This window comes from Acanthopagrus latus, chromosome 20 (assembly GCF_904848185.1).
Source record: "Acanthopagrus latus isolate v.2019 chromosome 20, fAcaLat1.1, whole genome shotgun sequence".
Classification (NCBI taxonomy): domain Eukaryota; kingdom Metazoa; phylum Chordata; class Actinopteri; order Spariformes; family Sparidae; genus Acanthopagrus; species Acanthopagrus latus.
In genome coordinates, this window is record NC_051058.1 from 19,825,194 (window position 1) to 19,840,815 (window position 15,622).

General features: G+C 41.9%; 1 protein-coding gene across 2 annotated transcripts in view; it reads left to right on the forward strand.

Annotated features, from left to right (window-relative positions):
• Window positions 1-15,622, forward strand: part of myo1d (myosin 1D) — a 100,611-nt gene that overhangs the window by 27,458 nt on the left and 57,531 nt on the right. For both annotated transcript variants that reach the window (XM_037080355.1, XM_037080356.1), the window contains exon 12: window positions 13,275-13,345. In XM_037080355.1, coding sequence (XP_036936250.1) covers window positions 13,275-13,345 — 71 coding nt within the window. The remainder of the gene's footprint in view (window positions 1-13,274; window positions 13,346-15,622) is intronic.

The following is a 15,622-nucleotide window of genomic DNA, read 5'->3' on the forward strand; positions in this document are numbered from 1 at the left end:
TGATCCACTGACAGAAGATTTATCAGCAAGTATAAAAATAGTCAATTTGAAGGCATTTATCAGTGAAAAATGTCAATTATTGTGTCATTGTAGCTTCTATAATGTCTGAATTCTTCATCTTAAGAATATAGTGAGCTGAATATTTTTGTTTTGGGCTGTTAGTCGGACAAAACAACACTTAGAATCAATCAGTCAATTAAAAATAGAACTGATAATGTCTTTTAGCCCTCTGCTGAACAGTGTTGAAGTAATTCTGGATTTTTACAGGGCATGACAGTTGATTTTCAGTCACAATTTGCTAATATAATCAAATAATCAAAACAATAAAATCAGCGAGACATGAAACATTAGATGAGATCGTGGTGCTGCTGGAAGCTGAGAACACCAGAGGGCAGATTACACCAAGCAGTGAGTGACAATCAGCAGCAGAGAGCAGAGAGATTGAACCTGATCCTGTTAGCTTGAATAATCAGGAAGGCTTACAGTCTAATTCACTCTAATGGCTTGTACTGGCAGACAAAACATGAGCCAATTTACTTTGCTAACATCCTCAGTATTTGTTCGGGATCAGATGACTTAGATAAAGGGAAAGTCGCTCCTCGTCATCGCTGATCTGGGGTCAGTGTGTTTCAGCCTTTCTGCTTATCAGCCTCTGACATGTTTAACATCTGCAGATGTGAAACCACAGCAGTGTTTTTTATTTTTTTATTTTAAAGGACTGCAGTGTCCTCTGTAGACACAAGAGGGCATCAGCTGTCAGAGAGAGCGAGCCGGAGTCTGACTCGACACTTTGCACAAGTGATGTCACTGCCAGCCAATGGGAGAGTGTGGAGCTGGTACTTTGCTGTGTTAGAGTGGTGTGTCGGAGGGACGGGGAGGTGAAGAGGATGTTTTTACAAATGTGTGAGGAGAAGCAAACAGAGAAACTGTGAGGACAACGACAGGGAGTGAGATAATGATGCAGTCGTCAGTAAACTGGATTTTGAAACCAAAGAATCGGTCTGATGGTCCCCATAGCTTCAGCTGAGAGATGGAAGGCAGTGAGTTAAAGAAAACAAAACCTCATAAAATGTCAAGGAAGGAAATACACACCGTTTTTTTCCCGCTTCTGCCCAGCTCGCCGCTTCATGTTACCTCTGTCCTCGCCTATTGTCTCGACTGATCCCTGGAGTCATAGTCAGAGCTGCTGTAAATCGCCTCCATACTTTATCCACTGTTTTTAAACTGGCATCTGTGTTCAGTCCCAGTCAGGGGTCCAGCCGTGTCTAACTGAGCTACTTGCTAATGGCAACTAGTCACTACCAAGCCCCCAGTAAATTGGTTAGGGTTTGGAGCCTATTTTCATAGCGGCCAAACAATGTAACTATAGCGTCATGTGATTCCCTGCGGCACAAAAATACCTTTTTCCCATAAGCTAACATTGTGAAAGAAGCACCCGTAAAATGGTAGATATATATTTTTGAGCATCTCGACCCCTGTGCTTGATTGTCATAATTTTAAGTCTTTTGGTCCAGTATTATTTGTAAAATCTAGAAGAGCCAAACGATGAAATTATTTCATCTTTGTTCATGTTAGCTGGCTGCTAAACAGGAAGTTAGTTGGCAGAAGTCTCTAGTGTGCAACTGAGCAGCTTTCCCAGGAATCAACCTTGAAAGTTGTGTCCACTAGTTATAGGTCCATGTTCGCTAACGCCAAAGATAACTACATAACAGAAAAGAATACAGTCGCTACCACAGAGTAGCGATGATTGGCTACGCTGCCCCCTATAGTTTTGGAGCTACGTTAGAATTCTTGCCATTTCCTACAGATCGCAACAGGCCTCAAAATGAAACGCCTTGGAAAAAACAATAACTTCCATTTGATCCAAAGAAACAACATTTAGCTAGTTTGAAGTCTCCGAATCCTGCAGAGAAGTTTTTTTCCCCTTCCAGTGGAAAAAAAGCACACAGTGAGCAGGGAGAATAAGGAAGGATGAGTCAAGGCGGGGTAAAGATTGCGCCGTGCTGCAGGCTGTATCGATTCGTGAAGCATCTCTGTCATCTGGGAGTCGATGCGCTCCCTGCTGTCGCCCTCCTGACCTGCTCCTCTGGCAGCAGCACACATGTGAAATGAAAGGCTTGAAACTTACAGTCGCCCAGCTGTTACTTCCTGGAGCCAATATTGGTGCAAATCAATATTAGCCAGAAATCTTCTCTCTTCTCCTCTCTCTTCTCTCTCTCTTCCTGTTACTGTCTGGAGTCCTGTTGCCAGGCAACTTAACATAATGGGCTTTTTTGTCAGGAAGCGGTGTGGATTGCTCGGGGCTTTAGTCGATCTCCAGGGCATTTTTTAACAGAGTGTATTACTGTTTAAATTAACAGTCATGATGAAAGTTAATCCAGCAAGACGAAACTTTGAATGTTGGTGTCATTAAAATTCATCTGCGGGGAAATCCAGAGGGGCAAACAGAACCTTCCCTCCATTTATCATTCATAAACACCTTAGCAAATGGTTTATAACACACTATGATATGTTTGTTAGCAGGTATAATGACTTTGTTAGTGTTAATTAATGCCTGCGAAGATACATTTTATATTTTTACAACTGTGTTCAGTCACAGAACGAGTTGTAGTTACATGGTACATCAACATCGTAGCCAGGCACTACTCAAAAACTTCCAGGTGACAAACATTTTACATTATAGTTTATGGACAGGTGGTTATTATACAACACTTCATAACTTGTATTTAAGTTTCCATGATCAGTGGAGAATCAATGGAAGGAAGGTAAATTACATTTTGAGCGGACGAGAAGGGAAAAAGCCACCAGCCACGTTCTTGATTTCAGCTAATAAATTACCATTTTTTCCATCTTGCAACGTATAAGTCATTTATTTTTTTCATCGCCTGAATCTCTGCGACGACTTTAAGCCAGTTATCTTCTGCAGGCGGCGTCTGTCTGCAGCCCTTTACCAGTGATTTGCTTTTTTTTCAGCTGTACCAGTCAGTGTTTTCTGGAGGTATCTATCATTTCTGTTTCTATCTGCTGTGCTCAGATTATAAAAAAATATGAATTTTCAGGGCTCGTGCACATTTAAAGAGCCCGACTCTGCTTTAGATTCCAAATAGGGCAACTTTAAGTAAAGTGTTACCCATGCAAAATAGATTTATCCATGTTATTGTTTTAATTAGACTTTGTATAAATGAATACGAAACATGAGCTGCAAACAAGAAAATATAATGTACTTGTTTCACTTAATATTACAGGTGAACAGATTTTAATTACATCATCTTTAATTTCCTTAATGAAAAGATGCTCATGAGGTACAATATGAAGAGTATGTATAGGTGCATATTCATATTTTTGTTCCTGTTTCCTTTCTTAGATTAATTGGAAGGGAAACAAAAACCACTCCCCATGTAAGAAGTGGCTTCATACAATGAACACAAAAGAGCCACGCGGGTTGTATGTAACCTTTTTTATTAATAATATGATAATGAGCTCGTTTTTTGTAGTTTCTGGTGATTTGTTACTGTCTGCGGACCTGCATACATCGAGGGGTCCTTTGTGCCTTGATTGATGTCATGGTGATTCTGTTTGAGGGTGATTAATTGTCCCACATGGACGTTAATTGAAAAGGTGGAGCGGTAGAGCCGCCAACGGCTGATTAGACGTTTTGTTCTTAGCACCACTTAGTGGTCGTGGTAATATCTGCAGTCTTAGGAGAATCTTTAAGTAAATATTGAATGCGCATGTTATTTCCTGAAATGAAGACTATGTATTGTTCTTAAAATCATTGACAAGCTAAGTTTGTGGAGAAACATGTTCTTCGCACTTGGACGATATCAAACTGATGGACTGTGATTTCAAACATGCAATGCAGACGATTTTTTGCAAAACATATTGAGTGATTTTATTTTCAGTCACCTGAATAATGATAAGGAACAACAACAAAAAATAAAATAGTTAGACGGAACAAGACATTTAAGTAGAAGCCTGAGCAATGCACAAAAAAACAGAAAATACATTAATTGATAAAGATAAAAAAACACTGACTTTTAATTACTTTCCAGCAGAGAGGGTTTCTTTAATTTCAGGAGGGGAAAGGAACCCTGAGATTGTTGAATTACTCTCAGCCAGAGAAAAAAAGCGAACAGAATATTCTCTGTGTTATAGTGTGACCTGAAATAGATATCCTAAGCCACACTCGTGATGCAAATTAGCTCTTGGGGAAAGTTCGGGAAATTTGAGGGCCGTGAGGGGAACAAAGTGTACACTCTCCACGTCTGTCTGCCAGGATAAAAGTGTGAAGCTGGAAAGAGAAGATGAAGTGAGAGAGAAGAGGAAGAGAGGAGCTCTGGGAGAGACCGGGAATTAAATGTGAGAGGAACTGAGATATGCACATCAAGGGAGAGAAAAAAAGGGGGCTGAGACATGCAGACGAGGAGGAAACCAGAAGCTCAGAGTAAACTCGGTGATGTCTGATGCAGCACCTGATTCAGTGGCACAGTTTTTAGTTTATTTCTTATTTTAACAATGGATCAAATGAACTATATATAGTATGAATGGGTGGCTTGTGCTGACAGAGCCACAGAGAGTTAACACCCAATTCTGCAGCTCTCTGTGTTCCTTCGTTTTCGACTCTTGTAGCTCGTTATTTTGGGTTTCCTGGTCCACAGACTTTCGCTCTCATCTCGCCGCTGTACACCTTCTGCCCAGCATCAAACAGGCAGACAGACAAAGTTAGCAACTAGCTGCTGAACGCTGAAAAATTTAGCAGGTAAAAGAGTTGGCGGAGACAAAAACTGCTAAAAGGAGAGTTCATGTTAGAGTCGATTCATCAGGTGGACAGAAACACGGCGCCAAATGTGAAGTTGCTCCGATGTGTGAATAAGAATATTTGTTTACACATTTACCTACATTCAACTTAACATGTGTTAGATGTTTTATTTTCTGGCATGTTCTGGTGAAAAATGTTCCAGTTCAGTTTTTGTCTTGGATTTGTAGATATAGATTATCTCTGCAGCAACATTATTAGTGGCGTAAGGGAGCTTTAATAAGTTCAATCTCAGGTCCACAATCACCAAAGCTTTGGGTTGGTGAACCACGAACCCGACCTGGAAATGAGACTCAACAATCAAGTCTCCTTCTCTACAATCAGTGATGCTTAGAGACCCAATGTGACTGTTGCATTGTGGGAAATGTAGGCGTTGGGCTCATTTTAAAACAAATGATCAGAACCAATACAGCAGAATCAGAGACATCAGCGTTTTTGTTTCGCACAGTCTTCTTCCTTTTTTCAAAATCGGGTGCAAACATTACCCACAATGCAACTCGGCTGCTGAGTGACATCAGTGGAGGGAATTGATCAGATTGCATGCAGCTTCCTCTGGAGCTGCAAGACGCACTTAAACTCTGGCATCCACTGGCGTCCTCTTGTCTAAAACAACATGTTGGAAGACACCCAGTATATACAGTATGCAGTTTGTGTAGATGTATCATGTTTAATTCATAAAAAATACACCCTAAAAGCAACTTGTAATCAGGAAGTACTGCAGCTTGACAACAAAGGGTGTGGGCTGTGAAGTTGACCTGGAGCTGCTGTTCCCTGGGTCAAGACGGCTTCCTGCCTCCCAGCAGCACCGCCGCCGCTGCCGCTGCCCTCACAGAACAAATAAAATATACATATTGAGTATCAGCCTGAGAGCCTCGCTGCCAAGAACCGAGGAGACGAAAAAGAGTCGACAGGAAAGAAAATGAGTCAGAGATCTATTCCAGGAGATGTTCTGTAACACGATCGGCGCTCTGTGTCTGCACTTATGTTCTCGCCCTCCTTCCAGCTCTGAATGATGCTGCATGAGGCGCACACGCCCTGCTGCCATCCATCCATCCATTCATTCATCCGCCACATGTGAGCAGTCATGGCATGTTCTCAGCGTACAAAGTGCAGATATATGTGCACATGTTGACACACACTCCGACCTGATACGAGATTAAAAGCAGGAGGGGGAAGTTTAGATCACTCTGTTCTGGCTTTGCTGTCTGCTGATGAGAAATTCTTTTTATTGGCTTCCAGGCGTCTTCAGGCTTGTTGTGAATTAATCAGGCGCGTTTGATGCGCAGCGGCTTCGGGCTTGTTTACAGAAGATGTCTTACCTAAAAGGGAAAAAAAAACGTTTGAATCTGATGTGCTGCGGATGACGTCTCACTCCGATTTATTAATTGATGAATTTTTTAGCTAATGCGTCGCTGCGGCTTCCTGTCAGGTTTGTGTTTTCATCACGCTGAACTTTAACGAGTTTCAGTCGTTTAACTCTCGTTGACCTACAGCCGGCGAGCTGCGCGCTTGTTTACTTGAGTCATGCGTCAGTTTTTTATGTTATTTTTTTAGGTCACTGCATCACAACCAACCACACTGACTGACTGATGCTCTGTATCTTATCTCAGTGTGTTCGAACAGCCTGACTGCAGCTGTTCATGTAGGTGCACGGCAAAACTAAACTATGCTGAAGAAAGAAAGTTGGTCTTTGTAGGTTCTACTGGAAATCCTTTAGTATTAAAGTTGGATATTTAAGTGCTTTGGTCGAGTCTCGCTGCTTTTTTCCTTGAAGAAACTCCCCATTTCAATGTGATTGCAGGTTTAAATATTTACGGGGAACTCAGTGAGCTTGTGGACAGGACAGGGAAGTCAGACAGTTTTTAGAGAAGGATGACGTGTTGTTATTTTTGTTCTTTTTATGGGATTTGATCATTTTGTATCGTAACAGCGGCCTTATCCTTAAGTCAGGACTCAGCTGAAGCCTCGTCGTGTTTCCTAGCACTCCTCGCTCCCTCCTCGTCTCACTTTGTGCTACTTTGATCTCCCAAATCTGCTTTTTCAGCATCAAGTGCTGACACAGTCGTTCCGCTTGCCTCTCCTTTCTTTTTATTTAGCTCTTTCACAATCCCTGATTCAGTGACTCCCTCTAGTCTTCACTTCCATTGTCGCCACCTTTCTCTATTTTCTCATCTGCCTCCATTTATACGTCAGAAGCGTCTCGGCACGTTGCATGTACAGGTGCAGCATAATGATGGGATGTGAAGAGTGTGTGTGTGTTGTGGTTACATGTGTGTCCTCCGACCTGCCTCCACATGTATGATTCCATGTTAGGGGTCTGAGCTCGCTGGTAAAGCTTTCATAGGCCATGTGCTGGCGATGCTAGTCACGCTCTGCTCATCAGCTGCAGGGGAGGTGCAAAGTCGTCGTGAGCGGCGAGGACACGTGGAGGTTCAGTTTGATGGGTTCGACGTGAGTTGTACTCATGTAAGAGTGAGGATTTTGCTTCAGGATGTGGTTTTAATACCCTGACAGCTGCCAGTCAGAGCACTGGGCATGAAATGTAAAATCCACATCGTCATCTGCCGCCTGGATCAGCTCCCGTGGTCCCCACTGAGAGTTCTTGACAGGTTTGCAGACAGTCAGACGCTGCTCAGCGGGAGGTCTGGCTCGAGCTTGTCGTGGATTTGCTGTCCACAGAGAGCAGGAAGGGCAAAGGTGGCAGAAAGGGTAGTCGGGGAAATGATTGCAGGAGCTGCTGGAGGGGAGGGCAGTGGATTTGTGAGTTGGAGAGGGTCAGATTGAGGTGGAAGTTCTCCCAGATTGGTGGTAAAAAATAATTTACTGTCCTGCCGGGGGGGAAGTCTGCAATCTGACGAAGTTTGTTTTGTCTGTACGGAGGGATGACTGAAGCTGCTACTGACTGGTGGAGCAAACAACAGGGACAGATAATGCAAATATGATGATATAATGATCTGATAGTGTTTCACTTTTAATACTCCACATATTTTCTGACTTTACACTGACTAGTAACGAGCCATGAGAGGACAATATGAATAAAATCTTCACTCTTGGTATACTGAAAACTGAAGAAGGGATTAGTCTTGCACACAAACAGTCGTGCATATCGATTTACCAGCAGAGCACAAATAAACTATTAAGATATTAAATGATTAAATGATCCACAAACAAAATGTAATTCACCTCTGTTGTATGGAAGTGGCAGCAGAGCTAGAGAGTAAAAGAAAAGGTTATTAAATTATGACTGAGGACTCTGAATAAAAGTGACTTTCTTCAGAGAAACATGACATCGACTGTATCGCTGGTAACTTGTCAGGTGCAGCTGTTAATTCAACACGTCAGATACATTTAATTAACACGGGTTGAAAGCATTAATTAGACGTGACGCTGAGAGCTGTGCTGTTTCTGTCTTCTCACCCAATATTAGACATCTTTGAGTTGAGTTTTAGCCTTCGGTTACCTGCAGCAGAATCTGTAAAAGGATTTAAAGGGATCCTGATACGATAACAGGAATAAATACTTATCGTTTAAGAAGGTATCAGCACCGTTATAAGTCAGTATTTCTAGATGTGAGACCGTCCATGGAGGTGTGAAACGGTGACAAATCAAAGGAAACATCAGCGTAAAGTTTCTTAGTCAGCTGTTGTTCAACCAGAATCCTCCGCTGATGAACGTCACTCGAGCATCGTTCAACATCTGACTCCATTTACTCCCGTACCTGTAGGTGTCGGAGCAGATGAGTCAGCTCCCTCAGGGCCTGTATGGACGCGTTTGAATCACAAATTTCGTCTCTTTCTTCCTTCTGAATTGTCACCCGTCGTACGTCGGCGTACGTGGCCTTCAAGTGTCGCCTCTGTCGCTGCTGAGGACCTTTTGTTAAACCTCGCGGCCGCTTTCAACCTCAAGACAATCTCCACAGAAGGATGAAATAAGTGGAAGGAATGAGAAGTATCTGTATTTGTTGTGTTTGTGTCAGTTTTTCTCTCTGTGTTCCCGTCACCGACCGACCTGCTCTGCTTTAGTCTTTATCTTATTTAATTAAACTGAAAACTAACATCCGTAAAACACTCGCTGCCTCTTTCCTGAGCTAATTATTTTTTCTTTGTGTGTCACTTTGACCCTTTTTCTGTCTTGTTTCAGTGTCGCGCTGCGCCTGAGATCTACTTAATTAATCTGTTGATTTGTCTCTCTGGATTAAAGCCCGACTGATACCAAGGAGTTAAAAAACTCAAACATATCGGCCAGTATTCACACATTTCTTGAGGTGGTCCTTCAGTTTTTATAATTCTTGAACATTTGTTTTATTGTGAATACATATTTGCAGAAATAAGCAAAGGAGAAGTTGTTAAATCATCTCATCATAAATGACTTAAACACTGACGCAAATGTAAACAAGTCTGTATTAATCAATTTATTTGTCTATAGAATGTCAAAAAGAGTCCAGAACCGATAATTTTAGAGAAGAAATACGTCACAAATTAGACCAAACTCACATCTGCGAGGCTGTAATCAGCATCTCTGCTTAATGAATTTAATTGTGACTCCTAAGACAACAGCTGTGTCGTTAGGTTGGTGTAAGTGCTGTGATATAAATAGACCGGATCAGTACCGGAACACCATCTCCTGATTCTGTTTGTACTGAATTGAAAGTCTCTCTGTCGCCTGTTGACCCGGGCTTATGTTCCTCCTTTCACCGCTTCCTCCTTTTATTATTCCGACCTTGTTTCTATTAGTTTGCCCTCCTTCTCCCTCTACACACACACACACACACGATCCTTGGCAGCTTTTTTATTAGCGCCTCCTCTGTGTTTGGGATTCAGCCTAATGTTAAGAGCGAGGGTGTGACAGTGATGATAGTGTGTGTGTGTGTGTGTGTGTGTGTGTGTTGGAGTGTGACTGATTGTGATGGATGAGGGGCCGTGTGGCTTCCAGCAGATGCAGGCTGTCTGTCTGTCGGTGCATCTGTCGTTCTGTGTGTTTGTGTGCGCTCATGTATGTTTGTTTTTTTTTTCCCTGCGCCTGTTACTCAGATTCAACCCCTGAAATGTTTCACGCTTTCTTTAATTTCCATCTAGATTATTAATTAATCTTAATACAGTCACGTTTCCTCCACACGGGGTTGAAGTTATGATCCAGATTTTCTGTTTTAAAGGCTTTTTCTTCTCTTCTGTCGGCCGAGCACGTCGCTGTTAGCATTGACACTTCGATGCTTCGGTGCGTTTGTGACGGGCCTCTGAGGTAAACAGTCTTTCTGATTTCTCTGAGGAATTTCACTTGGCTCTGTCAAGGATTTACTTTGGTGTCCTGTGTGGTTTTGGACCTGAATCAAGGCTGACTGATTCATTTTTTTTTTTTTTTTCTGTTTACAATATTTCTTCTCATTAGGGACAGCTCCTTCGCTCAGTGTGTGTGTGTGTGTGTGTGTGTGTGTGTGTGTGTGTGTGAGAGAGAGACAGCTCTGAGCTTTACGGTGACTCATTCAGCGTTTTCACAAAGTACCAGAACAGTTCGTTAGTTCGACTGACGGAAATAGCATCAAGGTAGACGAGAGTGTGGCTTTAAAACTTTTATTTGATGGCTGTGTTTTTTTTCCCAGCCTGCTTCCTGCTCGGCTCCTCCACACCAGTGTCCGGTACTGATGCGACTGTAAGTGCAAGACATGGCCAAAAGTACGTGGACGCCCACACATTTACGCCTAAGCGAGGTCCAGCACTGATGTATGGTGATTAAGGTGTGGAGTCTGTTTAAAATCACTGAAACAAGTGAGTTAAATGAAAATCGAGGTTGACTCTTGAACTGGAGGAGGATGGGGTTCGCCTAGCTGAGCTTAAAGCCCAGAAACAAAAGGAAACAACTGGAAAAGTTCTTGACACACGACTTCTGGATCTCAGAGTCTTGTTGTTGCTGTAAGGGTTGCCAGGTTTGAGGCGGTTTTGTCCATACGGAGACTTAAACTGTTTTTCAGTTTGTGTTTGGTCTGAACAGACGATCCATCGATTTTGAAATTAAGACCTATCGTTGTAGGCACATTTCTGAATTTTTGGATGATGGCGAATCAAAGTAGAAACATCTTAACCAGACCACAGAGCGGCTTATTTCCTCAGGCTGAGAGATTCCTAAAGTCAGCACTCTGCCATAAAAGATAATTGTTTATGCGGTCATAGAGGCATCTGTATTACATAACCAGTTAAAAGTTTAATGGAGCCAAGGGTCAGATCAGGGATATCCTCGTGGTTTTTTTTGCTTCTTCATGTATCTGTCGTTGTATCAGTCGATCGTGAGCTTGCAGGATTCCTTCCCTCCACTTCTCTCCCTCTAATCTCTAATGTCAGCATAATACTTTTCACCGACATGAACCCAGCCATGATCAGAAGGCGAGGCGGTGACAGACCGCTCTGCACCTCCATTCATGCTTCTTCCCTTCGTTCTCTGGCCTACATACAGGCATCAGTATCACACACACACACACACACTTTCACACACTTTTTTTTTAAGGCTTGTCTCGTCTCATCGTACGACACTCACCTCTCTTCTTCCTCCTCAGTCCTTGCCTGCCCCCTCCCTTCTTGAATTGCACATTTCTTCCTGTCTTTCTCTCCTCCTCCTCCTCGTCTCTTTCAGGCTTTATCCACCCTGACAGTGATGCTGTTTTCCGCATCAGTGCATCTGCTTTTGCAGCAGCTCTGCAGTTCTGCGAATCATTCTCAGAGTTTGGTAATTGAATAAAAAACAATGCGGACAGTTCGATTTATCAAGCTTCGCTGTGGATCGGCTATTTTGACAGAAACAAACTTGCAAGTTATATTTCAGCCAGATTTCTATCCAGCGTTTATTCACTGGAGGTTTCTCTCCTGCTGCTCCGGGGAAGCTGTCGTTTTATGTCAGATTAGATTACAATTTCCCGCCTTATGTAACGTCTGAAGCTATAGACTTGAAAACTTGGACTCCTTTTCCATTTCCAGTTTTCATATTAGAAGTAACCTGCACCGTTCCCTGAAATAAACCTCAGGTGAAGATGGTCATGAAATTCATCCTCCAATTGTGGAACCTTCAGTTGACGTTTTTATTGTTTCATGAGTTTTATCTTTAATACTGATGCTCTCTGTAAGTGATTGCTGCGAACTACACAGCAGACAGTGACATGAACAACTGAAATAAGTGAAATAATAATGATAGAAAAGTGGTCAGACAGGATAAAGAGAGACTGAAATGAGTAATCAAAGAAACTAATCTTGTTTCTTTGTCAGTAAGAAGTCTTTTCCAGAGGTTTGCAGCTGTTCACTCCTGACAGTCTGCTGGCATTGGGAGTTCATTTCTCTGGCAGTGGTCAGCAGGATTTATGGAAGCTGATGCAATCATTATGTGTAAGGTTAGAATTTAAGAGGTTTCTCAGAGGGCATATCTCAGGACACGCCGCTGCCAAGTGGAGCGAAGGAAAAGTGCCTTCAGCTGGACCACAGGAACCTGAAAAGTACCTCTTAACAGCACGTCTGTGTTCCTGTACTGCAGCTGAAAGTCTGTAAGGAGTGTTTGTAGAAATGCGTCCTGAAAAGTTCCTCTTGTTTGACCTCTGTGAGACTCGACTCACTCGAGGCCGAATGTCAGAGGAGTTACATAATCGTTGTGTTAGAGGCGCCGGGCAGGCTTTGCATGGCGTCACCCTTAAACTTGAACTTTTGTTGTTTTTATTTTCTTTTGTCCTTGTTTTGTAAAGTACTTTGGTCGACTCGTGTTGGTAACTCATTGTGGTTTAGTGCAGTCAGAAACATGTGGTGAAGGCTGACATGGTGATGTTTTGTGCTCACAAAAAAAAAAAAGAAGAAATATTTCTCTGTACTTGAATTTCTCCACAACTATTCATCCAGTTGACTCCACACACGTCAGGGTGCATTGCTGAGGACCCGAGTAAGTGCAGCGTGGAGTTTGAAGTAGTTTTGGGACGAGCGGTTCTGGAGAAAGCTTCAAGCAGTACACGACACAAGATGTCGCAGTTATGTAAGTGAAACGAGCAAAAGTTAACTTTACTGACGGTGGCAGCACAAAGTAACTAAGAGCGGCTGGAAAACAGAAAGAAACAAGTTCAGCAAAGAGTAATCCAAACGAGTGCGGTCCAATAGAAGATCCAAAAAGATATCCAGAACAGAGCCGAGCTTCAGAACAAAGAACAAAGCGACACTGGGACAACCTCAAATCTGAAAGAGGGGAACACACCGACTAAATACAGGAACAAACTAACTAATTAACGCAAGTCAACAAGTGGAAAAAGTACAAAGACAGGAAGTTTAATGCTCTCTTTCAACATAAAACTGGAAATGACTAAACTAAAACCGAGGACTCGAGACTTACAGATGTTAGTAAGGTTTTAAAAATGTAATCCTTCCAGTAATATCAAAGTAAGCAGTCGCATCAAAGTGTTTTGCTTTGACTAAAGTCTTCATCACTGTCCGTCTCTCTGCAGCTCTCGCCGACTGACAAGAGCCTGGAGTTCGACAGAGACTTTCGTATCCGGCACTACGCAGGAGACGTGGTGTAAGTATCTTAAAGTTTTATTTATTCAGGAAAAGCTTTTACCGGTGATTCATGCTCTTTTCCCACATTTGTACGTTTTTACATATTCATGCCGCAGAGCTGCAGACTGAAACCACAGTCTTGAGAGAGAGAGAGAGAGAGAGAGAGTAGGGAGTTTGAGTTCCTGAATGAAAGTCGATGGTTGCTCTGGAGATGTGGGAGCATCACTCATTCACACTTAAATATTGTTTTCATAACTGGAGCTCCATTGTCTATTCAGCTGTCACTGCTCTCCAAGTACGGCTGAATCATTCTCTAAAACCTTTACTTTATGTAACATCTTTGATTCATTCATTTAAAATATTACAAAAGGAAAAAAAAGGGACATTTCCATTTCTGTGCACCGATAAAACTAATGGGACTGTGTACAAGTGAGGAAGAGATTTCATCCACAGGCAAAACTTCAGAGACGTCAAACTTATCGGAAGAAGATAGCTGTTAGATTTAGATATTCGTTTGAGGGTTTCACGCACTACTTAAATACCTGAGACTAAACTGACAGTTGAAATCTTGTCCAAAAAAAAACACTGCAGATCCCCTCGCGCACTGCATCTGTCAGCCAGAATATCACTTAAGAGAGTTTTCAGTCAGGGAGGGGCACGTTGTGACCTAAATAAAATTCACGATTCGAGGCGTTTAAGAAAGAAGTTTCCCTGTACAACGAAATTCTACATGTGCTTTCTGCCACTCTGAATGCTGTTTGACAGTGAAAAACATAGTTATCATGTTAAAAATCACCTGCAAAGATCTGAGAATCAATAAGAATAATAAGATAAAACTATGTACAGAACATGTGCATTGTGCAATATACAAATATACAGTACACAGGTGCAGTATCATACTCTACAGGATACACTTAGAATCATTCAGTCCACCTCACTGCAACATTTATATGTTCAGATGCATTTTTTAAACTTGCCAACCGAGGATACAAAATAAAAATAAAGTATCCGGAGGAAGGAACAACATCAAAACACCATAACCCAAAATGAAGATGCACATTAATCTTGGATCAGGAGGGGAAAGGAATAATTGATCAAAGATTATTTTTATGCACACAAAACTTTTCAGACGTTATTCCCACATGGAAGGAGTTCTTAATCAACCCGGAAGTTGATTTTATGTTGTGTAATCTTGAATAATGAGCACCCACAGAGAGCATGTCCTCACTGTCCTCAGAGAAAAAAAAAAAAGTCCACATTGTGGTCGGATAGGACAATTCTCTCAGAAATGTCAAGTCTGTTCACCAGAGTTAATGAAGCATAACACAAAAACAGAGAGTAAGTAGGAAAAAATGTAAAAAAAAACTTTAACCAATTTTTTCTAAAACATAAAATAACAAAGCCACTAAAAGCCACTAAAGCTCGTTACAAACATGTGCATCAATCATGGAGGAGCCAAATATCTGCCTCCTGTTGACATTCAGACGGGAGACAAACACTCGAAAACACACACTTGAACATTTAAACTGCATATTCATTGAAGGACGTCACTCCAAAAATGACTCTTCCCAAATCCCTGATGCACTCGGACATCATTCAAATGAATGAAATCACAAAAAAAAAAGAGCTCTCATGGAAACGTGTTGAGAGTCTCCCAGCCGGGGGAGGACTCAGACCGTCTCACAGCAGGGTGTCATTTATAGAAAGCTCATGATTAACAGCGCAGATTAACTTCAAGTGTATATTAACATACGTTGTCATATTTAGATCAACTCCAAACACACTCATTTTGCAGCAGCGTTAAAGCACAGGTATACAGAAGAGGGTGAGCATCTGTTGACGTCTGACGGTAGAGCGATTGTTGGTGCCCGACGGGCCGGTTGGAGTACATCAGAAACAGCTGATCTCCTGCGATTTTGAGTTCAGTGAAAAGAGAAGAAAGCAAAAAAAAACAAAACACAGTGAGCTGCAGTTTTTTTGTAGGTAGAAGCTTTTTGTTAAGGAGAAAGTACAAAGGAGAAGACTGGTTCACAAGTCCACAGGAAGCAGCAGCACCTTTGTTCACTTTTGTATTTTTCCTCCTCACTATTGAGCTAAAGACAATATTGTAAGAATGCTATAAATAAGTGATAGTTATGTATGATGATGTTGGTGTATAACGACTTAAAAATGAGACTCAAAAAACAAGTTTCTTTCTGCAGAATGGATTCAACAGGACGTTATTTGGTTGTCTTCTCTCTCAGAGGGATTCAAAGACTAAAAGTAGCCATTAAAATAAAAATGCTAAGTGTGGGAA